Consider the following 25,805-nt stretch of genomic DNA (forward strand, 5'->3'; position numbering starts at 1 on the left):
ATGACTACGAGTACGTGTACCAGTAGGAGTAGGAGTACGAGTACGAGTACCAGTGGGAGTATGAGTAGGAGTAGGAGCACCAGTAGGGTGTAGGAGTAGGAGTACGAGTACGAGTACCAGTAGGAGGACGAGTAGGAGTACGAGTACGAGTACCAGTAGGAGGACGAGTAGGAGTACGAGTAAAAGTACCAGTAGGAGTACGAGTAAAAGTACGAGTAGGAGTAGGAGTAGAAGTACGAGTAGGAGTAGGAGGAGGAGTAGGAGTAAAAGTACAAGTATGAGTAGGATAACAAGTACCAGTAGGAGTATGAGTAGGAGTACGAGTACAAGTAGGAGTATGAGTACCAGTAGGAGTACGAGTACGAGTAGGAGTACGAGTATGAGTAGGAGTACAAGTATGAGTACAAGTACCAGTAGGAGTACGAGTAGGAGTACCAGTAGGAGTACGAGTATGAGTAGGAGTAGAAGTACGAGTACAAGTACCAGTAGGAGTACGAGTTCCAGTAGGAGTATGAGTACCAGTAGGAGGAGGAAGAGGAGTACCAGTACCAGTAGACCCTCTCCAGTGTCCAGTGGGACGACCGGCGGTGAGGACTTAGGTCTCAGAGACTCCACCCACAGACTCCACCCACAGACTCCACCCGCGCCAGACAAAAGCAAGGTCTTTCTCCGTCACTCTGGTAGTTTCCCGTCGCCATGGCAACATGGAGACGACTCTAAACCCTGTAGTACCTGCTCCACCTGTAGGGGTTCCTCTGGTGAACCGGTTGGCTGGGTGATGGAGGTGGATGCCGGATGATGGAGGTGGATGCTGGGTGGATGCTTGGTGATGGAGGTGGATGCTGAGTGATGTAGCTGGATGCTTGGTGATGGAGGTGGATGCTTGGTGATGGAGGTGGATGCTGAGTGATGTAGCTGGTGCTTGGTGGATGCTTGGTGATGGAGGTGGATGCTGAGTGATGTAGGTGGATGCTTGGTGATGTAGGTGGATGCTTGGTGATGGAGGTGGATGCTGGGTGGATGCTTGGTGATGTAGGTGGATGCCGAGTGATGTAGGTGGATGCTGGGTGATGGAGGTGGATGCTGGGTGGATGCTTGGTGATGGAGGTGGATGCTGAGTGATGTAGGTGGATTCTGGGTGGATGCTTGGTGATGGAGGTGGATGCTGGGTGATGGAGGTGGATGCTGGGTGGATGCTTGGTGATGGAGGTGGATGCTGGGTGATGGAGGTGGATGCTGGGTGGATGCTTGGTGATGGAGGTGGATGCTGAGTGATGTAGGTGGGTGCTGGGAGATGGAGGTGCATGCTGGGTGATGTAGATGGATGCTGGGTGATGGAGGTGGATGCTGGGTGATGGAGGTGGATGCTTGGTGATGGAAGTGGATTCTGGGTGATGGAGGTGGATACTGAGTGATGGAGGTGGATGCTGGGTGATGGAGGTGGATACTGGGTGATGAGGTGGATGCTGGGTGATGGAGGTGGATGCTTGGTGATGGAGGTGGATGCTGGGTGGAGCAGCGTGGTGGAGGCTGACGGCGCAGACGTAGCTCACATTCCAGCGCTCAGATAAGCTGGTTGACTGAACGCTGCAGGAATGTGGCGCAACACAAACACTGCTGCATGCTGGGAAACGTTTGGGACACACACACACACACACACACACACACACACACACACACACACACACACACACACACACACACACACTGACACACTGCTGCACCAACAGGGCGGCGCCGCAACGCTGCGGCGGTAACCAGCGGTAACCAGCAGTAACCAGCGGTAACCAGCGGTAACCAGCGGTAACCAGCTGTTACTGAAGAAACACCTGGAAACACCGTCAGGCTCCGCGCACTGTCTGCAGGTGACCAGGTCAAAGGGTGTCTGGATGACACAAAAGGTGTCTAGATGGAGGTGATGAAGGGATGGAGGGATGAGGTGATGGAGGGATGAAGTGATGGAGTATGGAGGGATGAGGTGATGGAGGATGGAGGGAGGAGTGATGGAAGGATGAAGTGATGGAGGCATGACGTGATGGAGGATGGAGGGATGAGGTGATGGAGGGAGGAGGTGATGGAGGGATGAGGTGATGGAGGATGGAGGGATGAGGTGATGGAGTGATGGAGGGATGAGGGAGGAGGGATGAGGTGATGGAGGATGGAGTGATGAAGGGAGGAGGGATGAGGTGATGGAGGATGGAGTGATGAAGGGAGGAGTGATGGAGGGATGAGGTGATGGAGGATGGAGTGATGAAGGGAGGAGGGATGAGGGAGGAGTGATGCAGGGATGAGGTGATGGAGGGATGAGAGCTCAGCTCCTCCATCTGATAACAGATCTGCTTCCTGAATCCTATTCTGTTTACATTCCTATGTGTGTGTGTGTGTGTGTGTGTGTGTGTGTGTGTGTGTGTGTGTGTGTGTGTGTGTGTGTGTGTGTGTGTGTGTGTGTGTGTGTGTGTGTGTGTCTCGTTGCTGCTGTTGAACCGTCATAACAGATCCACTGATCTGATGTCTGAGAGAGAGAGAGAGACAGAGAACTAGGTAGGGAGAGAGAGAGAGAGGGGTAAGGAGGGAGAGAGAGAGAGGTAAAAAGACAGAGAGAGAGAGGTAAAGAGACAGAGAGAGAGAGAGAGAGGTAAAGAGACAGAGAGAGAGAGGGGTAAAGAGACAGAGAGAGAGAGAGAGAGGTAAAGAGACAGAGAGAGAGAGAGAGACAGAGAGAGAGAGGTAAGGAGACAGAGAGAGAGAAAGAGAGAGAGAGAGAGAGAGGTAAATAGACAGAGAGAGAGAGAGGTAAAGAGAGACAGAGAGAGAGAGAGAGAGGTAAAGAGAAAGAGAGAGAGACAGAGAGTGAGAGGTAAAGAGACAGAGAGAGAGAGGTAAAGAGACAGAGAGAGAGAGAGAGGTAAAGAGACAGAGAGAGAGAGGGGTAAAGAGAGAGAGAGAGAGAGAGGTAAAGAGACAGAGAGAGAGAGAGAGGTAAAGAGACAGAGAGAGAGACAGAGAGAGAGAGGTAAGGAGACAGAGAGAGAGAAAGAGAGAGAGAGAGAGAGAGGTAAATAGACAGAGAGAGAGAGAGAGGTAAAGAGAGACAGAGAGAGAGAGAGAGGTAAAGAGAAAGAGAGAGAGACAGAGAGTGAGAGGTAAAGAGACAGAGAGAGAGGTAAAGAGAGAGAGAGAGACATAGAACTAGGTAGGGAGAGAGAGAGAGGGGGGTAAGGAGGGAGAGAGAGAGAGAGGTAAAAAGACAGAGAGAGAGAGAGGTAAAGAGACAGAGAGAGGTAAAGAGACAGAGAGAGAGAGAGAGGTAAAGAGACAGAGAGAGAGAGGGGTAAAGAGAGAGAGAGAGAGAGAGAGAGGTAAAGAGACAGAGAGAGAGAGAGAGAGGTAAAGAGACAGAGAGAGAGAGAGAGAGAGAGAGAGAGAGGTAAAGAGACAGAGAGAGAGAGAGGTAAAGAGACAGAGAGAGGTAAAGAGACAGAGAGAGAGGTAAAGAGACAGAGAGAGAGAGAGGTAAAGAGACAGAGAGAGAGAGGGGTAAAGAGAGAGAGAGACAGAGAGAGAGAGAGAGGTAAAGAGACAGAGAGAGAGAGAGAGAGGTAAAGAGAGAGAGAGACAGAGAGAGAGAGAGAGACAGAGAGAGAGAGGTAAAGAGACAGAGAGAGAGAAAGAGAGAGAGGTAAAGAGAGAGAGAGAGAGAGAGGTAAAGAGACAGAGAGAGAGAGGTAAAGAGAGAGAGAGAGAGAGGTAAAGAGACAGAGAGAGAGAGGTAAAGAGACAGAGAGAGAGAGAGAGGTAAAGAGACAGAGAGAGAGAGGTAAAGAGACAGAGAGAGGTAAAAAGAGAGAGAGAGAGAGGTAAAGAGACAGAGCGAGAGAAAGAGAGAGAGGTAAAGAGAAAGAGGTAAAGAGAGAGAGAGGTAAAGAGAGAGAGAGAGGTAAAAAGAGAGAGAGAGAGAGGTAAAGAGACAGAGAGAGGTAAAAAGAGAGAGAGAGAGAGGTAAAGAGACAGAGAGGTAAAAAGAGAGAGAGAGAGAGGTAAAGAGAAAGAGAGAGAGGTAAAGAGAAAGAGGTAAAGAGAGAGAGAGGTAAAGAGAGAGAGAGAGAGGTAAAGAGACAGAGAGAGAGAGAGGTACAGAGAGAGAGAGAGGTAAAGAGACACAGAGAGAGAGAGGTAAAGAGACAGAGAGAGAGAGAGGTAAAGAGACAGAGAGAGAGAGAGGTTAAGAGACAGAGAGAGAGAGGTAAAGAGAGAGAGGTAAAGAGACAGAGAGAGACAGAGAGAGAGAGAGAGGTAAAGAGACAGAGAGAGAGAGAGACAGAGAGAGAGAGGTAAAGAGAGAGAGAGAGGTAAAGAGAGAGAGAGAGGTAAAGAGACAGAGAGAGAGAAAGAGAGAGAGAGAGAGGTAAAGAGACAGAGAGAGAGAGCGAGGTAAAGAGACAGAGAGAGAGAGAGAGGTAAAGAGACAGAGAGAGAGAGAGAGGTAAAGAGACAGAGAGAGAGAGGTAAAGAGAGAGAGACAGAGGTAAAGAGACAGAGAGAGAGAGAGGTAAAGAGACAGAGAGAGAGAAAGAGAGAGAGAGGTAAAGAGAGAGAGAGAGAGAGAGAGAGAGAGGTAAAGAGACAGAGAGAGAGAGGTAAAGAGACAGAGAGAGAGAGGGGTAAAGAGAGAGAGAGAGAGAGGTAAAGAGACAGAGAGAGAGAGAGAGAGGTAAAGAGAGAGAGAGAGAGAGAGACAGAGAGAGAGAGGTAAAGAGACAGAGAGAGAGAAAGAGAGAGAGGTAAAGAGAGAGAGAGAGAGGTAAAGAGACAGAGAGAGAGAGAGGTAAAGAGACAGAGAGAGAGAGAGAGGTAAAGAGACAGAGAGAGAGACAGAGAGAGAGAGGTAAAGAGACAGAGAGAGGTAAAAAGAGAGAGAGAGAGAGGTAAAGAGACAGAGAGAGAGAAAGAGAGAGAGGTAAAGAGAAAGAGGTAAAGAGAGAGAGAGGTAAAGAGGGAGAGAGAGGTAAAAAGAGAGAGAGAGAGAGGTAAAGAGACAGAGAGAGGTAAAAAGAGAGAGAGAGAGAGGTAAAGAGACAGAGAGAGAGAAAGAGAGAGAGGTAAAGAGAAAGAGGTAAAGAGAGAGAGAGGTAAAGAGAGAGAGAGGTAAAGAGACAGAGAGAGAGGTAAAGAGACACAGAGAGAGAGAGGTAAAGAGACAGAGAGAGAGGTAAAGAGACACAGAGAGAGAGAGGTAAAGAGACAGAGAGAGAGAGAGGTAAAGAGACAGAGAGAGAGAGGTAAAGAGAGAGAGAGAGAGAGAGAGGTAAAGAGACAGAGAGAGAGAGAGAGACAGAGAGAGAGAGGTAAAGAGAGAGAGAGAGAGAGAAAGAGAGAGAGGTAAAGAGAGAGAGAGAGGTAAAGAGACAGAGAGAGAGAAAGAGAGAGAGAGGTAAAGAGACAGAGAGAGAGAGAGAGGTAAAGAGACAGAGAGAGAGAGCGAGGTAAAGAGACAGAGAGAGAGAGAGAGGTAAAGAGACAGAGAGAGAGAAAGAGAGAGAGAGGTAAAGAGAGAGAGAGAGAGAGAGAGAGGTAAAGAGAGAGAGAGAGAGGTGACCTCTGGGTCACTCCATGGCCTCAGTGTTTCTTCCATTGCCATGGAAACAGGCATCATTTTCAAAACCCTGTCATCAACATGAAACTGTCCTGGTACCCTACGATGTGAGTTCACCTGGAGCGTTGCCGTGGAAACAGAGTGTCCAGGACCTGTTGAGGAGAGAGACATGACCTCTGACCTCTGACCTCTGACCCTCAGGGCGGCGAGGCTGAGCGGTGCGGTGGACGGGACTGTTCCACCTGCCAGTGTTTCCCAGCCAAGGGAACCAGGGTGAGTCCACACACACACACACACACACACACACACACACACACACACACACACACACACACACACAGTATAACGAGACTGGAGGAGTGTTACTGAGGAATTTATTAACTTTAAGAACTTTACCATCTGATGAGTCATCAGATTCCACAGTGTGTGTGTGTGTGTGTGTGTGTGTGTGTGTGTGTGTGTGTGTGTGTGTGTGTGTGTGTGTGTGTGTGTGTGTGTGTGTGTGTGTGTGTGTGTGTGTGTGTGTGTGTGTGTGTGTGTGTGTGTGTGTGTGTGTGTGTGAGATGCGATGTGACAGCTCTGATCTCTCTTTTCTCTGGACTCGTTGGAGTGTGTGACTCATGGAGACACTGTCCTGTCTGCTGTCCCAGCTGTACCAACACACTGTGTGTGTGTGTGTGTGTGTGTGTGTATGTGTGTGTGTGTGTGCAGGGGGCTCCAGGGTCTCTGGATCTGCAGGGCCCCCAGGGGCCTCCGGGCTTCCCGGGGCCTCAGGGGGCTCCGGGACAGAAGGGCCACCGAGGAGGCGAGGGCCCGACGGGCCGGCCCGGACCCAAAGGAGACGTGGTGAGCAATGTTTCCTGGTTTTGGTCCTGGTCCACAGGACTGTCCCGGACCGGTCCAGACCGGAACAAAGTCTTGATCCAGTCCAGCTTTTCTCTGGAGGTTCTGGTTCTTTAAGATCAGTTCTGGGGCCAACTTCAGTTCTACCTGAGCTTCACCATGGCTACCAGAATTCCAACATGGCTACCAGAATCCAACATGGCCACCAGAATCCAACATGGCCACCAGAAATCCAACATGGCCGACAAAATTCCAACATGGCTAAATTCCAACATGGCCGCCAGAATCCAACATGGCCACCAAAATTCCAACATGGCCACCAGAATCCAACATGGCCACCAGAATTCTAACATGGCCACCAGAATTCCAACATGGCCACCAGACTTCCAACATGGCCACCAAAATTCCAACATGTCCACCAGAATTCCAACATGGCCACCAGAATCCAACATGGCTACCAAAATTCCAAGATGGCTACCACCATATGTCCAACATGGCCACCAAAATTCCAACATGTCCACCAGAATTCCAACATGGCCACCAGAATCCAACATGGCTACCAAAATTCCAAGATGGCTACCACCATTTGTCCAACATGGCCACCCGAATCCAACATGGCCACAAGAATCGAACATGGCCACCAGAATCCAACATGGCCACCAGAATTCCAAGATGGCCACCAAAATTCCAACATGGCCACCAAAATTCCAACATGGCCACCAGAATTCCAACATGGCCACCAGAATCCAACATGGCTACCAAAATTCCAAGATGACTACCACCATATGTCCAACATGGTCACCCGAATCCAACATGGCCGCCAGAATCCAACATGGCCACCAGAATCCAACATGGCCACCAGAATTCTAACATGGCCACCAGAATTCCAACATGGCCACCAGACTTCCAACATGGCCACCAAAATTCCAACATGTCCACCAGAATTCCAACATGGCCACCAGAATCCAACATGGCTACCAAAATTCCAAGATGGCTACCACCATATGTCCAACATGGCCACCAAAATTCCAACATGTCCACCAGAATTCCAACATGGCCACCAGAATCCAACATGGCTACCAAAATTCCAAGATGGCTACCACCATTTGTCCAACATGGCCACCCGAATCCAACATGGCCACAAGAATCGAACATGGCCACCAGAATCCAACATGGCCACCAGAATTCCAAGATGGCCACCAAAATTCCAACATGGCCACCAAAATTCCAACATGGCCACCAGAATTCCAACATGGCCACCAGAATCCAACATGGCTACCAAAATTCCAAGATGACTACCACCATATGTCCAACATGGTCACCCGAATCCAACATGGCCGCCAGAATCCAACATGGCCACCAGAATCCAACATGGCCACCAGAATTCCAAGATGGCCACCAAAATTCCAACATGGCCACCAGAATTCCAACATGGCCACCAGAATCCAAAATGGCTACCAAAATTCCAAGATGACTACCACCATATGTCCAACATGGCCACCCGAAGCCAACATGGCCGCCAGAATCCAACATGGCCACCAAAATCCAACATGGCCACCAGAATTCCAACGTGGCCAACAAAATTACAAGATGGCCACCAGAATCCAACATGGCCACCACCAAAATTCCAACATGGCCACCACCATAATTCCAACCAGGCCAAATTCCAACTTGGCCACCAAAATTCCAACATGGCTGCCAGATTTCCAAGATGGCCACCACCAGATTTCCAAGATGGCCACCACCAGATTTCCAAGATGGCCACCACCAGAATACAACATGGCCACCAGAATACAACATGGCCACCAGAATTCCAACATGGCCACCAGAATTCAGCATGACCACCAGAATTCCAACATGGCCACCAGAATTCCAACGTGGCCAACAAAAGTACAAGATGGCCACCAGAATCCAACATGGCCACCAGAATCCAACATGGCCACCAGAATTCCAACGTGGCCAACAAAAGTACAAGATGGCCACCAGAATCCAACATGGCCACCATCATAATTCCAACCAGGCCAAATTCTAACTTGGCCACCAAAATTCCAACATGGCCACCAGATTTACAAGATGGCCACCACCAGAACTCCAAGATGGCCACCACCAGAATCCAACATGGCCGCCAGATTTACAAGATGGCCACCACCAGAATCCAACATGGCCGCCAGAATCCAACATGGTGGCCTGGACGTAGAAGGAGCGTTTTCCCACCTGCAGTCACTTCCTGTCCGAAGAACAAAGATGGCCACCGCGTCATGTGACCAGCGGTTTGTTGTCATGTGCTTCCAGGGCGTGGTGGGCGTCACCGGGTTCCCGGGACTGGAAGGCGTTCCGGTAAGAAGCCCCGCCTCCGCCGGCCTGCGGCCTCCTCTGATTGGCCGAGCGTGACGTCACGCCGTTGGTGTTGTGTTTGTCCAGGGACTCCCGGGTTCTGCCGGAGGGCCGGGTTTCCCCGGCCCCGATGGGTGCAATGGGACACGGGGCGAGCGGGGACGGACCGGGCTGCCCGGGGAACAAGGACCCGACGGAGAACCGGTCAGGAACCTGTCTTAAGGGGGGGGGGGGGGGGGGGGGGGGTGGTCACCATGGTAACAGTGTCTGGTCCCGCAGGGCTTCCCAGGACTCAAGGGGCCTGCTGGAGCTCCGGCCGTGTTCTACGTCCAGGTTCCCGGGGCCACGGTAAGGAACCGGCAGGGGGGGGCGGAACCCGAGAACCATACCTCAACACTGTGTGTGTGTTTCTACAGGGAGACCCGGGACCCAGCGGAGAGCCCGGTCTGCAGGTCAGGCAGCTACACACACACACACACACACACACACACACACACACAGATTGACCAGTCCTCTATCTCTGTTATCCTGTGACGATCTTCCTAGCCGCTATCAGTTAGCCACTAACAGTTAGCAGCTAACTGTTAGCCGCTAACTGATAGCGCTGTTAGTGGCTAACTGATAGCCGCTAACTGCTAGCGGCTGCTGCTGTTCCTCTCAGAGGTCAAAGGTCACATGACGGTTCTCTGGTTCTCCGTCTGCAGGGAGAACAGGGTCTAGCTGGTCCAGCAGGAGGTCCAGGTCCTGGAGGACCAGATGGTCTCAACGTGAGTCACAGCCTGATGAGGATGATGATGATGATGATGATGGTGATGGTGATGGTGATGATGATAAAGGAGTGTGTGTGTGTGTGTGTGTGTGTGTGTGTGTGTGTGTGTGTGTGTGTGTGTGTGTGTGTGTGTGTGTGTGTGTGTGTGTGTGTGTGTGTGCGCAGGGTGTTCCTGGTCGGTCTGGTGCTCGAGGTCCTCCTGTGAGTACTACTGCAGTGTAATCTGTAATCTGTAATCTGTAATCTGTGATCTGTGATCTCAGCAGGGTCAGTATAACTCTGAAGCTGCTCTTTGTTTGTGTGTGTGTGTGTGTGTGTGTGTGTGTGTGTGTGTGTGTGTGTGTGTGTGTGTGTGTGTGTGTGTGTGTGTGTGTGTGTGTGTGCGTGTGCGTGTGCGTGTGCGTGTGCGTGTGCGTGTGTTCCAGGGGCAGAAAGGTCGCTCGCTGCCTGGACAGAAGGGAGACGAGGTACAGCCTCAGTACTCTCACTACCTCAATACCTCTGTACTCTCAGTACCTCAGTACTCTCAATACCTCACTACCTCACTACCTCAGTACTCTCAGTACTCTCAGTACCACTGCAGCAGTACTGGGGACAGCCCTGGAATACTCTAGTACTGAAGTACTCTAGTACTGTTGTACTGTGTATTACTGCCAAACTGTGGTAGTGTGTAATACTGTAGTACTGTAATACTATATACTGTAGTACTGTGTATTACTGTAGTACTATATTACTGTAGTACTGTAGTTGTGTGTATTTCTGCCATACTGTAGTACTATATTACTGCCATACTATAGTACTTCAGTACTGCAGTTTTGTAATACTGTAGTCCTGTAATGCTGCAGTGCTGTAGTACAGTAATATTGTAATACTGCAGTACTGTAATACTGTAGTACTGTAATGTTGTAGTACTGTAATGTTGTAGTACTGTAATACTGTAGTACTGTGATATTTTAATGCTGTAATATTGTAGTACTGTAAAACTGTAATACTATAGTACTGTAATACTGTAGTACTATAGTACTGCAGTACAGTCATACTGTAGTACTGTAATGCTGTAGTCCTGTAAGGCTGCAGTACTGTAGTACAGTGATATTGTAATACTGCAGTACTGTAATATTGTAGTAATGTAATACTGTAGTACTGTAATATTGTAATACTGTAGTACTGTAATACTGTAGTCCTGTAGTACAGTAATATTGTAATACTGCAGTACTGTAGTACTGCAATATTGTAGTACTGCAATACTGTAGTACTGTAGTCCTGTAGTACAGTAATATTGTAATACTGCATAACTGTAATACTGTAGTACTGTAATATTGTAGTACTGCAATACTGTAGTACTGTAATACTGTAGTCCTGTAGTACAGTAATATTGTAATACTGCAGTACTGTAATACTGCAGTACTGTAATATTGTGGTACTGTAAAACTGTAATACTATAGTACCATAGTACCATTGTACCGTAGTACTGTAGTCATGACCACACGGTGTCCCGCAGGGCGACCAGGGGGTCCAGGGTCCTCCAGGTCCCTTTGAGATCGTGGACCCTCCAGGGGACCTGTACATCAAAGGAGAGCAGGTGGGCAGAGCTTCAGCAACCCTCAGCCAATCAGATCAAAGCTGGACTGTTTCAACCTGACGTTCCAACGATTAACGAACTGCTCATGTTAACGTTCCGTCCTCATGTCCTCATGTCAACGTTCAGTCCTCATGCTAGTGTTTACGTTAGATTATGAGGTTCTCATGTTGGTGTTTACGTTAGATTATGAGGTTCTCATGTTAGTGTTTATGTTAGATTTTGAGGTTCTCATGTTAGTGTTTATGTTAGACTGTGAGGTTCTCATGTTAGTGTTTACGTTAGACTGTGAGGTTCTCAGGTTAGTGTTTACGTTAGACTGTGAGGTCCTCATGTTAGTGTTTACGTTAGATTATGAGGTTCTCATGTTAGTGTTTACGTTCCGTCCTCATGTTAGTGTTTATGTTAGACTGTGAGGTTCTCATGTTAGTGTTTATGTTAGATTTTGAGGTTCTCATGTTAGTGTTTATGTTAGACTGTGAGGTTCTCATGTTAGTGTTTATGTTAGACTGTGAGGTTCTCATGCTCGTGTTTATGTTAGATTATGAGGTCCTCATGTTAGTGTTTAAGTTAGACTGTGAGGTCCTCATGTTAGTGTTTACGTTAGATTATGAGGTTCTCATGATGAAGTTCTAATAACGTCTGATATAAAGTTCTGCCGTCAAGGTCTCAAGTTGGGTTCCAATGTTGGTTCTTGATGTTTTATCACCAAGTTCTGCTGGTTCTGATGCTGGTTCTGTTCTTCAGGGTCCTCGAGGGTCCAAAGGAGCCTGTGGAGGTCCAGGTCTGCCGGTACGCGGTTCTGTTCAGTACTTCACCATCCGGTTCTAGAAACAGTCTTCACTGAAGGTTCTTCTAAGGTTCCACTGGAGACCAGTATCTACGGAGTTACTCTACTGAGTTAATCTGATTAAATCTACTGAGTTAATCTGATTAAATAATCTACTGAGTTAATCTGATGCATTAATCTACTGAGTTAATCTACTGAGTTAATATGATTGAATAATCTACTGAGTTAATCCGAATATTTAATCTACTGAGTTAATCTGATTATTTAATCTGAGTTATTCTGATTAAATAATCTACTGAGTTAATCTGATTAATAATCTGATGCGTTAATCTACTGAGTTAATCTGATAATTTAATCTACTGAGTTAATCTGATCAATAATATGATGCGTTAATCTGATGATTTAATCTACCGACTTAATATAATGAGTTACTCTTATGATTTTATCTACTGAGTTAATCTGATGAGTTACTCTGATGATTTAATCTACTGGGTTACTCTGATTATTTAATCAACTGAGTTAATCTGATGGGTTAATCCGATAAATTAATCTGATGGGTTAATCCGATGAGTTAATCTGATGTGTGAATCTATTGAGTTAATCTGATGGGTTAAACTGATGAGTTAATCTAATGTGTTAATCTGAGTTAATCTGATGATTTAATCTGATTATTTAATCTACTGAGTTAATCTGATGAGTTAATCTGATTATTTAATCTACTGAGTTAATCTGATGAGTCAATCTACTGAGTTAATCTACTGAGTTAATCTGATGCGTTTATCCGATGATTTAATCTACGGAGTCAATCTGATGAGTCAATCCACTGAGTTAATCCACTGAGTTAATCCACTGAGTTAATCTACTGAGTTAATCCGATGATTTAATCTACTGATTTAATCTACTGAGTTAATCTGATGAGTCAATCTACTGAGTTAATCCACTGAGTTAATCTACTGAGTTAATCCACTGAGTTAATCTGATGAGTTAATCTGATGAGTTCACATGCAGCTCGATGAGGTTCTGAGGGTTCTGGTGGTTCCAGGGTCTGGACTCGCTCCCTGGAGAGAAAGGAGAGACGGGGATTGTGGGATTTCCTGGACCCAGGGTAAGACCTGGTCTTCTTCTGTCAGTTCTGGACCTGTGGGTTCTGGACCGGTGGGTTCTGATGGACCGGTGGGTTCTGGACCGGTGGGTTCTGATGGACCGGTGGGTTCTGGTGGACTGGTCCCAGAAACCAGATCCTGTTGGGTCCTGATCCCTCACAGTCTCTTTGTGTCTCAGGGGTTCTCGGGGAGATCCGGTCTACAGGGAGACAAGGGCGTCAAGGTGAGTCCAACGACCCAGTTCCAGGTCTGAGGGTCCTGGTTCTTCAGGTCTTCAACTCCAACCAGGTGTGTTTGTGGTTCCAGGGGACCCGAGGGGTCCCGGGTCTGCCGGGTCTGATTGGACGAGAAGGTCCGAAGGTGAGTCACCGTGGTTCCGGTCTCAGAACCTGGACCTGGACCTTCCTGGTCTCATGAGGGTTTGTGTTTCCAGGGCCTAATGGGGGATCCAGGTGTCCAAGGTCTGGCGCAGTACGGTGATGTCACACACACAGGTAAACGCCCAGCAGCCAATCAGAGCACTGGTCCTCGTCAGCCGCTGGCATGAAACTCCAGCCCCCTTCCTGGTCTGACAGGTGGCCCCGGGGAACCTGGAGACCCTGGACTCAGCGGCCCCCCTGGGGACATGGGCCTGATGGGACCTCAGGGGCCCCCCGGAGCTCCGGGTAGATCAACCAAAGGTCAGTGCCTGATGCCCACAAGCAAGGCAGCGCAGGGCGTCTGGGCGCCGCTGGTACGCTGTAGCTAGCAGTAGCCTGTCGCTAAAATGGTACGCTGTAGCGAGCAGTAGCCTAGCGCTAAAATGGTACGCTGTAGCTAGCAGTACCCTATCGCTAAAATGGTACGCTGTAGCTAGCAGTAGCTTATTGCTAAATTGGTACGCTGTAGCTTATCGCTAAAATGCTACGCTGTAGCTCGCAGTAGCTTATGGCTAAAATGGTACGCTGTAGCTAGCAGTAGCTTATTGCTAAAATGGTACGCTGTAGCTTATTGCTAAAATGCTACGCTGTTGCTATGAGTAGCTTATGGCTAAAATGGTACGCTGTCGCTAGCAGTAGCTTATGGCTAAAATGGTGCGCTGTAGCTAGCAGTAGCTTATGGCTAAAATGGTGTGCTGTAGCTAGCAGTAGCTTATCGCTAAAATGGTGCACTGTAGCTAGCAATAGCTTATCGCTAAAATGGTGCCCTGTAACTTATCGCTAAAATGGTATGCTGTAGCTAGCAGTAGCATATCGCTAAAATGGTACGCTGTCACTAGCAGTAGCGTATCGCTAAAATGGTACACTAGCTAGCAGTAGCTTATCGCTATAATGGTACACTGTAGCTAGCAGTAGCTTATTGCTAAAATGGTGCGCTGTAGCTTATCGCTAAAATGCTATGCTGTAGCTAGCAGTAGCTTATCGCTAAAATGGTGTGCTATAGCTTATCACTAAAATGGTATGCTGTAGCTAGCAGTAGCTTATCGCTAAAATGGTGCACTGTAGCTAGCAGTAGCCTATCGCTAAAATGGTTCACTGTAGCTTATCGCTAAAATGCTACGCTGTAGCTAGCAGTAGCTTATGGCTAAAATGGTACGCCGTAGCTAGCAGTAGCTTGCCGATAAAATGGTGCGCTGTAGCTAGCAGTAGCTTATTGCTAAAATGGTACGCTGTAGCTAGCAGTAGCTTATTGCTAAAATGATACGCTGTAGCTTATCGCTAAAATGCTACGCTGTCGCTAGCAGTAGCTTATGGCTAAAATGGTGCGCTGTAGCTAGCAATAGATTATCGCTAAAATGGTGCGCTGTCACTAGCAGTAGCGTATCGCTAAAATGGTACACTAGCTAGTAGTAGCTTATCGCTAAAATGGTACGCTGTAGCTAGCAGTAGCTTATTGCTAAAATGGTGCGCTGTAGCTTTTCGCTAAAATGCTAGGCTGTAGCTAGCAGTAGCTTAACGCTAAAATGGTGTGCTGTAGCTTATCACTAAAATGGTACGCTGTAGCTAGCAGTAGCTTATCGCTAAAATGGTGCACTGTAGCTAGCAGTAGCTTATCACTAAAATGGTTCACTGTAGCTTATCGCTAAAATGCTACGCTGTAGCTAGCAGTAGCTTATGGCTAAAATGGTACGCCGTAGCTAGCAGTAGCTGGCCGCTAAAATGGTGCGCTGTAGCTAGCAGTAGCTTATTGCTAAAATGGTACGCTGTAGCTAGCAGTAGCTTTTCGCTAAAATGGTATGCTGTAGCTAGCAGTAGCTTATGGCTAAAATGGTACGCTGTAGCTAGCAGTAGCTTACCGCTAAAATGGTACGCTGTAGCTAGCAGTAGCTTATTGCTAAAATGATGCGCTGTAGCTTATCGCTAAAATGCTACGCTGTCGCTAGCAGTAGCTTATGGCTAAAATGGTGTGCTGTAGCTAGCAGTAGCTTATTGCTAAAATGGTGCCCTGTAACTTATCGCTAAATGGTGCCCGGTACGCTGTGGCAAGCATTAGCTTATCGCTAAAATGGCACGCTGTAGCTAGCAGTAGCTTATGGCTAAAATGGTATGCTGTAGCTAGCAGTAGCGTATTGCTAAAATAATGTGCCGTCACTAGCAGTAGCTTATCGTTAAATTGCGTGCTGTTGCTAGCAGTAGCTTATGGCTAAAATGGTGCGCTGTTGCTAGCAGTAGCTTATCGATAAAATGGTGCGCTGTAGCTAGCAGTAACGTATCACTAAAATGGTATGCTATCACTAGCAATAGCTTATCGCTAAAATGGTGCGCTGTAGCGAGCAGTAGCCTATCGCTAAAATGGTTCACTGTAGCTTATCGCTAAAATGCTACGCTGTAGCTAGCAGTAGCTTATCACTAAAATGGTACGCTGTAGCTAGCAGTAGCTTATTGCTAAATTGGTACGCTGTAGCTTATCGCTAAAATGCTACGCTGTAGCTCGCAGTAGCTTATCGCTAAAATGGTACGCTGTAGCTAGCAGTAGCTTATTGCTAAAATGGTACGCTGTAGCTTATCGCTAAAATGCTACGCTGTCGCTAGCAGTAGCTTATGGCTAAAATGGTACACTGTCGCTAGCAGTAGCTTATGGCTAAAATGGTGCGCTGTAGCTAGCAATAGCTTATCGCTAAAATGGTGTGCTGTAGCTAGCAGTAGCTTATCGCTAAAATGGTGCACTGTAGCTAGCAATAGCTTATCGCTAAAATGGTGCCCTGTAACTTATCGCTAAAATGGTATGCTGTAGCTAGCAGTAGCATATCGCTAAAATGGTACGCTGTCACTAGCAGTAGCGTATCGCTAAAATGGTACACTAGCTAGCAGTAGCTTATCGCTAAAATGGTACGCTGTAGCTAGCAGTAGCTTATTGCTAAAATGGTGCGCTGTAGCTTATCGCTAAAATGCTATGCCGTAGCTAGCAGTAGCTTATCGCTAAAATGGTGCACTGTAGCTAGCAGTAGCTTATCGCTGAAATGGTACGCTGTAGCTTACCGCTAAAATGGTGCGCTGTAGCTAGCATTAGCTTATGGCTAAAATGGTGCGCCATAGCTAGCAGTAGCTTATGGCTAAAATGGTGCGCTATAGCTAGCAGTAGCTTATCGCTAAAATGGTGCGCTAAAATGGTGCCCTCCCGAATGACGGCGGTTGTCGGTTGTTCTGTTCAGGACCGGCCGGCCCCCCCGGTGGACCCGGTGCACCCGGGTGCAAGGGGACCAAGGGAGACCCAGGCGAGGTCTTCAAAGGAGGACCAGCACCTGGAGAACCTGGAAAACCGGGAAAGCCTGGACTGCGGGGCCTGAAAGGGCAGCGGGGGATCCCAGGTCACCAGAACCTAAAACTCAGTAGAACTCACCAGGACTCAGGAGAACTCACCAGAACTCACCAGAACATGTTGTTCTCTCTCTGACCTCCAGGTGCTTACTGTCTTCCCGGGGCCCCGGGATCCCCTGGAGAGCCAGGTCTGCTGGGTTCCCCGGGGTCCAAGGGGTTCCAAGGGTTCAAAGGTCAGTGGTTGAAGGAACCTCAATTTTTCACCAAGAAAGACGTGACAAACCGCGAAATACGACAGTAAAGTTCGCGATGTTCTGACGGAGAACCAGACACAGTGACGACGATGTTCTGACGGAGAACCAGACGCGGTGACGACGATGTACTGACGGAGAACCAGACGCGGTGACGACGTAGGATAAAGTTCGCGATGTTCTGACGGAGAACCAGACACAGTGACGACGATGTTCTGACGGAGAACCAGACGCAGTGACGACGTAGGATAAAGTTCATGATGTTCTGACGGAGAATCAGATATAGAACCAGACTCGTCCTCTTCAGGAGAGAACAGGATTGTAACGTTCTGCTCTCTGGCCGTGTTCCAGGACCGAACGGCGCCTGCACCTGCGAGGCGGCGGCTCTTGCTGCGGGCCCCCGCGGTTCTGTAGGGGTTCTCGGAGCTCCAGGGTTCCCTGGACCTCCAGGACCTCCGGGCCTGAGAGGAGACTCAGGTTTGCCTGGAGATCCGGGACTGAACGGTGAACAGGTGAGTCACTGACCAGTTCAGAGGTCGTCAGAGGTCACAGCACCTGACCAACTGACCAAACCAGCAACTAACCAACTGACCAACTGACCAAACAATCTGCTGGTTGGTTGGTTGATTGATTGATTGGTTGATTGGTTGGTTGATTGGTTGATTGATTGGTTGATTGATTGGTTGGTTGATTGGTTGATTGGTTGGTTGACTGGTTGATTGATTGGTTGATTGGTTGGTTGACTGGTTGGTTGATTGGTTGGTTGACTGGTTGATTGATTGGTTGATTGATTGGTTGGTTGATTGGTTGGTTGATTGGTTGGTTGATTGGTTGATTGATTGGTTGACTGGTTGGTTGATTGGTTGGTTGATTGGTTGGTTGACTGGTTGATTGATTGGTTGGTTGACTGGTTGACTGGTTGGTTGGATGGTTGACTGGTTGATTGGTTGACTGGTTTATTGGTTGATTGATTGACTGGTTGGTTGGTTGATTGGTTGGTTGGTTGGTTGGTTGGTTGATTGGTTGGTTGACTGGTTGGTTGGTTGGTTGGTTGACTTGTTGGTTGGTTGACTGGTTGATTGGTTGGTTGGTTGGTTGGTTGGTTGACTGGTTGATTGGTTGACTGATTGATTGGTTGGTTGGTTGACTGGTTGGTTGGTTGACTGGTTGATTGGTTGATTGGTTGGTTGACTGGTTGACTGGTTGGTTGGTTGATTGGTTGGTTGACTGGTTGACTGGTTGACTGGTTGGTTGGTTGGTTGGTTGGTTGACTGGTTTACTGGTTGACTGGTTGGTTGGTTGATTGGTTGGTTGACTGGTTGACTGGTTGGTTGATTGGTTGGTTGACTGGATGATTGGTTGACTGGTTGATTGATTGGTTGACTGATTGGTTGGTTGATTGGTTGACTGATTTGGTTGGTTGGTTGATTGGTTGACTGGTTGGTTGATTGGTTGGTTGACTGGTTGGTTGATTGGTTGACTGGTTGGTTGATTGGTTGGTTGACTGGTTGATTGGTTGATTGGTTGACTGGTTGGTTGACTGGTTGGTTGGTTGGTTGGTTGGTTGGTTGGTTGGTTGACTGGTTGATTGGTTGACTGATTGGTTGGTTGGTTGACTGGTTGGTTGGTTGACTGGTTGGTTGGTTGATTGGTTGACTGGTTGGTTGATTGGTTGGTTGACTGGTTGATTGGTTGACTGGTTGGTTGATTGGTTGATTGGTTGACTGGTTGGTTGATTGGTTGGTTGGTTGACTGGTTGATTGGTTGACTGATTGGTTGGTTGGTTGACTGGTTGACTGGTTGGTTGGTTGATTGGTTGACTGGTTGGTTGATTGGTTGGTTGACTGGTTGATTGGTTGATTGGTTGACTGGTTGGTTGGTTGACTGGTTGATTGGTTGACTGGTTGGTTGACTGGTTGGTTGATTGGTTGGTTGGTTGACTGGTTGGTTGATTGGTTGACTGATTGGTTGACTGATTGGTTGGTTGATTGGTTGACTGATTGGTTGACTGATTGGTTGGTTGATTGGTTGGTTGGTTGGTTGGTTGGTTGACTGGTTGGTTGGTTGGTTGGTTGGTTGACTGGTTGGTTGGTTGGTAGGTTGATTGGTTGACTGGTTGGTTGGTTGACTGGTTGGTTGATTGGTTGACTGGTTGGTTGATTGGTTGGTTGACTGGTTGGTTGATTGGTTGGTTGACTGGTTGGTTGATTGGTTGGTTGGTTGGTTGACTGGTTGGTTGATTGGTTGGTTGACTGGTTGATTGGTTGGTTGATTGGTTGACTGGTTGGTTGATTGGTTGGTTGATTGGTTGGTTGACTGGTTGGTTGACTGGTTGGTTGACTGGTTGGTTGACTGGTTGGTTGGTTGACTGGTTGGTTGACTGGTTGGTTGACTGGTTGGTTGATTGGTTGGTTGACTGGTTGGTTGGTTGACTGGTTGATTGGTTGGTTGGTTGATTGGTTAGTTGACTTGTTGATTGGTTGACTGGTTGGTTGATTGGTTGGTTGACTGGTTGGTTGGTTGGTTAGTTGACTGGTTGGTTGATTGGTTGGTTGACTGGTTGGTTGGTTGATTGGGTTGATTGGTTGACTGGTTGGTTGGTTGACTGGTTGGTTGATTGGTTGACTGGTTGGTTGATTGGTTGGTTGACTGGTTGGTTGGTTGACTCGTTGATTGGTTGACTGGTTGGTTGATTGGTTGGTTGGTTGACTCGTTGATTGGTTGGTTGACTGGTTGGTTGGTTGACTCGTTGATTGATTGATTGGTTGGTTGACTGGTTGGTTGGTTGACTCGTTGATTGATTGATTGGTTGGTTGACTGGTTGATTGGTTGGTTGGTTGACTGGTTGGTTGATTGATTGGTTGGTTGACTGGTTGATTGGTTGGTTGATTGGTTGGTTGACTGGTTGATTGACTGGTTGGTTGACTGGTTGGTTGGTTGACTGGTTGATTGGTTGGTTGGTTGGTTGACTGGTTGATTGGTTGGTTGATTGGTTGGTTGACTGGTTGGTTGATTGACTGGTTGATTGGTTGATTGGTTGGTTGACTGGTTGGTTGATTGACCAGTTGATTGGTTGATTGGATGGTTGGTTGATTGGTTGGTTGACTGGTTGATTGGTTGGTTGACTGGTTGGTTGATTGACTGGTTGGTTGACTGGTTGGTTGATTGACTGGTTGATTGGTTGATTGGTTGGTTGACTGGTTGGTTGATTGACTGGTTGATTGGTTGATTGGTTGGTTGACTGGTTGGTTGATTGACTGGTTGATTGGTTGATTGGTTGGTTGATTGACTGGTTGGTTGACTGGTTGGTTGATTGACTGGTTGATTGGTTGATTGGTTGGTTGACTGGTTGGTTGATTGACTGGTTGATTGGTTGATTGGTTGGTTGATTGGTTGGTTGACTGGTTGATTGGTTGGTTGACTGGTTGGTTGATTGACTGGTTGATTGACTGGTTGGTTGACTGGTTGGTTGATTGACTGGTTGATTGGTTGATTGGTTGGTTGACTGGTTGGTTGATTGACTGGTTGATTGGTTGATTGGTTGGTTGATTGACTGGTTGATTGGTTGATTGGTTGGTTGATTGACTGGTTGGTTGACTGGTTGGTTGATTGACTGGTTGATTGGTTGATTGGTTGGTTGACTGGTTGGTTGATTGACTGGTTGATTGGTTGATTGGTTGGTTGACTGGTTGGTTGATTGACTGGTTGATTGGTTGATTGGTTGGTTGGTTGACTGGTTGGTTGATTGGTTGGTTTCAGGGCTTCACAGGGTTTCAAGGAGTTCCTGGGTTCAAAGGGCAGAAGGGAGACTTCATAGTGGTGGAGATCAAAGGTCAGTGGAGTTCTATTCCTCCTCTTTGATCAGAACCTTCTTGAACTAAACGATCCCGTCCTCTGATTGGCCGGTTGAACAAACTGACTCTGACTCTGTTCTTTGCAGGACTGAAGGGGAACCCGGGTTCTACAGGTTCTACAGGTAGACCAGGGTTCTCCGGGAGGAATGGATTCGATGGGCCCCCGGGGTCCCCCGGAGAGCCCGGTCCCAAGGTCAGTCCCAGGGACTCAGCATTAGATCAACTCTTCTGGGGGGGGGGGGGGCTCTGATGGGAGGGTTCTGCTGGGACCACTCTGCTGGGGGGGCTCTGCTGGGGGGGCTCTACTGGGGGGGTTCTGCTGGGAGCGCTCTGCTGGGGGGGCTCTACTGGGGGGGCTCTGCCCTGCTTGTCTTGATGAATCTGCTTTTTTCAGGGGGAAGGCTCCCAGGGACTCCCTGGAAATCGAGGCTTTCTGGGTTCCATGGGACCGAAGGGGTTCTTCGGACCTCCAGGTTCTATGGGACCAGGTCTGGTGGGGGTGTCTGGAGAACAGGGGGCCCCTGGAGCTCCAGGACCAGACGGGTTTCCTGGTCCACCGGGGCCGAAGGGACTCAAAGGTACGAAACAGGTTGATGTTTGAAAGACGCTCTGCTAGGAGTCCTGGTACTGGTACCGATACTGGTATTGATACTGGTACTGACACTGGTACTGATACTGGTACTGATACTGGTACCAATATCAGGACTGGTACCAGTCCTGATATCGGTACCAGTATCAATACCAGTATCAGTATCAGTATCGGTACCAGTCCTGATACTGGTATTGATACTGGTACCGATATCAGGACTGGTACCAATCTCAGGACTGGTACCGATACTGGTACCAGGTATAACCCCCCTCCCCCCCCCACAGGAGACACTCTCCCTTGTGTTCCTCGTAACCCTGGAGCTCCGGGACAGAAGGGAGATTCAGGAAATGCAGGTAAGTGACTCCACCCACCTCTCTACCTGTAGTCTCCGCCTCCTGTCCCCCCCCCCCCCAGTAAACTCCACCCCCCCCTCCACCACTGCAGGGTACCCGGGTCTGCCTGGTCCTCCAGGGTTCCGGGGGCTCACTGGTCCAGATGGAGCGAAAGGGGACAAAGGAAGAGACGGACTTCTGGGTCCACCTGGACGTCCAGGTGCCTGAGACACCTGAGACACACCTGACACTTACATGGAGACACACCTGACACTTACCTGGAGACACACCTGAGACTTACCTGGAGACACACCTGAGACACACCTGACACTGACCTGGAGACACACCTGGAGACACACCTGAGACACACCTGAGACTTACCTGGAGACACACCTGAGACTTACCTGGAGACACACCTGAGACACACCTGAGACTTGCCTGGAGACACAACTGAGACACTCCTGGAGACAGACCTGACACTTGCCTGGAGACACACCTGAGACTTACCTGGAGACACACCTGGAGACACACCTGAGACACACCTGACACTGACCTGGAGACACACCTGGAGACACACCTGAGACACACCTGGAGACACACCTGAGACTTACCTGGAGACACACCTGTGACACACCTGACACTTACCTGGAGACACACCTGAGACACACCTGGAGACACACCTGGAGACACACCTGAGACACACCTGGAGACACACCTGAGACTTACCTGGAGACACACCTGGAGACACACCTGAGACACACCTGGAGACACACCTGACACTTACCTGGAGACACACCTGGAGACACACCTGACACTTACCTGGAGCCACACCTGAGACACACCTGAGACACACCTGGAGACACACCTGGAGACACACCTGAGACACACCTGACACTAACCTGGAGACACACCTGAGACTTGCCTGGAGACACAACTGAGACACACCTGGAGACACACCTGACACTTACCTGGAGCCACACCTGAGACACACCTGGAGACACACCTGGAGACACACCTGAGACACACCTGAGACTCACCTGGAGACACAGCTGACACTTGCCTGAGACACACCTGACACTTACCTGAGACTTACCTGACACACACCTGTCTCCCCCTGCAGGCCCTCGGGGAGTCGTCGGAGACGTTGGGGACGAAGGAGCCGAAGGAGTCAGTTACAGTGGAGATCCAGGTTCACATGTTAAATTAAACCACATGTTTTACTTTATAAAGTCTTTTGATCCTTTGATCTTCCTGTTGATCAGACTTTTCTCAATCTTTACTTAACGAGTCCCTACAGAGTCCCTACAGTCCCTACAGAGTATCTACAGTCCCTACAGAGTCCCTACAAAGTCCCTATAGAGTCTCTACAGTCCCTACAGTGTCCCAACAGTCCCTACCAAGTCCCCACAGTCCCTACAGAGTCTCTACAGTCCCTACAGAGTCACTAGAGGGTCTCTAGGGTCTACGGAGTCTCTGGAATCCCCCTGGAGCCACCTGGGTCTAGAGACCTGCAGATTCTAGACTCCCGTCAGGTCAGGGTCTTCACAGGGTCCTGGTCTCTCTCCTCAGGCTCTCCTGGACTCCAGGGTTCTCCTGGACTCAGTGGACCAGATGGGGACTCGCTCATTGGGCCCTCGGGCCCCATCGGCTTCCCGGGTCCACCGGGCTCCCGGGGACCTAAAGGAGTCCCCGGACCCCCAGGACCAGAAGGGCCCCCAGGTGAGTGTGGTTCCAGGTCCAGGACCTCCAGCTGGACCTGGGTCCTCATGTTCTGGTCCCTGGTCTCCGCAGGTGGTCTGGGTGAGACCGGTGTCCCCGGAGTCCCGGGCCAGAGCGGCGTGGACGGGTTCCCAGGGAGGACCGGTCCTCCAGGACCCAGACCCAGGCTCTGTAACCTGGGACCACCTGGAGCCAGAGGCCCCGTCGGCCTCCAGGGGCCCAGCGGACCTCCAGGTAGACCTGGTCCCTCATGGTCCTGGTCCTGATGAGGACCTGCTAGTTCACCTGCCCCCCTTCTTCTTGCAGGTTTCCTGGGCCAGAAGGGGGACATTGGATTTGAGGGTCCCCAGGGTCTTGGCCCTCGAGGAGATACTGGTAAACCGGGTCCTCTAGGTTTCTCCGGGTACCCGGGTCCTCCGGGACCTCAGGGGACCGACGGAGGTCCAGGTCTACCCGGGTTGTGCGGGCCTAAAGGTGAGCTGGTCTCTGGGACCGGGTCAGTAAAGTCCTCTAGCGATACTGGTTCTGAGATGCCAGACTGGTTCCAGGTCTCACCGGGTCCCGGGGCCAGGATGGAGGACCAGGTAGTCCAGGACCCAGCGGGGGTACCGGAGAGCCCGGCAAGACTGGAGAGACCGGGTCCAGAGGACGAGACGGAGGTCCAGGATGTGACGGACCCAAAGGACTGAAAGGTACTGGGACCAGGTCTCGTGTGCTACATGGTCTACTGCAGTAGTACTACAGTCCCCTGTCCCCTTCCCCTTCCCCTGTACCCCGTCCCCCGTCCCATGTCCCCGTCCCCCTGTCCCCACCCCCTATCCCCGGTTCCCCTTCCCATGTCCCCCTCCCCCTATCCCCCGGCCCATGTCCCCTGTCCCCCTGTCCCCCTCCAGGCTGTAAAGGGACCCCAGGACTTCCAGGAACCACCAGCTTCACCCCCATCAAGGGGTCTCCAGGAAGACCAGGACCTGCTGGCCTCCATGGATTCCCTGGACCACGAGGTGAGACCCAGCCGGTCTGGACCCGGTCTGGATCAAACCGCTTCTAAACCGGGTCACTTCTGGTCCCAGACTAGTTGTGGACTAGTGAGACTGTAGTGGACTCAACCTGGCTGGAAACAGGTTACTGTAAATACTAGAGTACTGGAGTACTGGAGTACTGGAGTGGAGTACTAGAGTACTGGAGTACTGGAGTACTGGAGTGGAGTACTAGAATACTAGAGTACTGGAGTACTGGAGTGGAGTACTAGAATACTAGAGTACTGGAGTGGAGTACTGGAGTGGAGTACTAGAGTACTGGAGTACTGGAGTAGAGTCCTAGAATACTGGAGTACTAGAGTACTGGAGTGGAGTACTGGAGTAGAGTACTGGAGTACTGGAGTACTAGAGTAGAGTCCTAGAATTCTGGAGTAGAGTACTAGAGTAGAGTACTAGAGTACTGGAGCAGAGTACTAGAGTAGAGTACTGGAGTACTAGAGTGGAGTACTGGAGTAGAGTACTAGAGTACTGGAGCAGAGTACTAGAGTAGAGTACTGGAGTACTAGAGTAGAGTACTGGAGTAGAGTCCTGGAGTACTGGAGTAGAGTCCTGGAGTACTGGAGTAGAGTCCTAGAATACTGGAGTAGAGTACTAGAGTAGAGTACTGGAGTACTAGAGTAGAGTACTGGAGTAGAGTCCTAGAATACTGGAGTAGAGTACTGAAGCAGAGTACTAGAGTAGAGTACTGGAGTACTAGAGTAGAGTACTGGAGTAGAGTCCTGGAGTACTGGAGTAGAGTCCTAGAATACTGGAGTAGAGTACTAGAGTACTGGAGCAGAGTACTAGAGTAGAGTACTGGAGCAGAGTACTAGAGTAGAGTACTGGAGTAGAGTACTGGAGTAGAGTCCTGGAGTACTGGAGTAGAGTCCTAGAATACTGGAGTAGAGTACTAGAGTACTGGAGCAGAGTACTAGAGTAGAGTACTGGAGTACTAGAGTAGAGTACTGGAGTACTGGAGTAGAGTCCTAGAATACTGGAGTAGAGTACTGGAGCAGAGTACTAGAGTAGAGTACTGGAGTACTGGAGTAGAGTCCTGGAGTACTGGAGTAGAGTCCTAGAATACTGGAGTAGAGTACTAGAGTACTGGAGCAGAGTACTGGAGTACTAGAGTAGAGTACTAGAGTACTGGAGTAGAGTACTGGAGTACTGGCGCAGAGTACTTGAGTACTGGAGTGGAGTACTGGAGTAGAGTACTTGAGTAGAGTACTAGAGTACTGGAGCAGAGTACTAGAGTAGAGTACTGGAGTAATAGAGTACTACAGTCCAGAACTAGAG

General features: G+C 49.2%; 1 protein-coding gene across 1 annotated transcript in view; it reads left to right on the top strand.

Moving 5' to 3' along the window:
• Positions 1 to 704: 704 nt before the first annotated feature.
• The window catches only part of LOC308147906 (uncharacterized protein), a gene marked incomplete at both ends in the record, with an annotated part of 27,056 nt that continues 1,955 nt past the window's right edge, over positions 705 to 25,805 (top strand). Inside the window, 29 exon segments of the mRNA XM_080521290.1 lie at positions 705 to 758; positions 5,795 to 5,866; positions 6,305 to 6,439; positions 8,729 to 8,773; positions 8,858 to 8,974; positions 9,050 to 9,118; positions 9,187 to 9,222; positions 9,475 to 9,537; positions 9,965 to 10,006; positions 11,041 to 11,121; positions 11,866 to 11,910; positions 12,951 to 13,013; positions 13,190 to 13,234; positions 13,318 to 13,371; positions 13,445 to 13,505; positions 13,587 to 13,691; positions 16,643 to 16,798; positions 16,892 to 16,981; positions 17,351 to 17,511; positions 20,759 to 20,831; positions 20,940 to 21,046; positions 21,248 to 21,431; positions 21,727 to 21,795; positions 21,887 to 21,994; positions 22,895 to 22,963; positions 23,344 to 23,727; positions 23,800 to 23,967; positions 24,042 to 24,185; positions 24,387 to 24,494. Coding sequence (XP_080377416.1) covers positions 705 to 758; positions 5,795 to 5,866; positions 6,305 to 6,439; positions 8,729 to 8,773; positions 8,858 to 8,974; positions 9,050 to 9,118; positions 9,187 to 9,222; positions 9,475 to 9,537; positions 9,965 to 10,006; positions 11,041 to 11,121; positions 11,866 to 11,910; positions 12,951 to 13,013; positions 13,190 to 13,234; positions 13,318 to 13,371; positions 13,445 to 13,505; positions 13,587 to 13,691; positions 16,643 to 16,798; positions 16,892 to 16,981; positions 17,351 to 17,511; positions 20,759 to 20,831; positions 20,940 to 21,046; positions 21,248 to 21,431; positions 21,727 to 21,795; positions 21,887 to 21,994; positions 22,895 to 22,963; positions 23,344 to 23,727; positions 23,800 to 23,967; positions 24,042 to 24,185; positions 24,387 to 24,494 — 2,908 coding nt within the window.

This window comes from Blennius ocellaris, assembly GCF_963422515.1.
Source record: "Blennius ocellaris genome assembly, contig: SCAFFOLD_187, whole genome shotgun sequence".
NCBI classification, from domain to species: Eukaryota; Metazoa; Chordata; class Actinopteri; order Blenniiformes; family Blenniidae; genus Blennius; species Blennius ocellaris.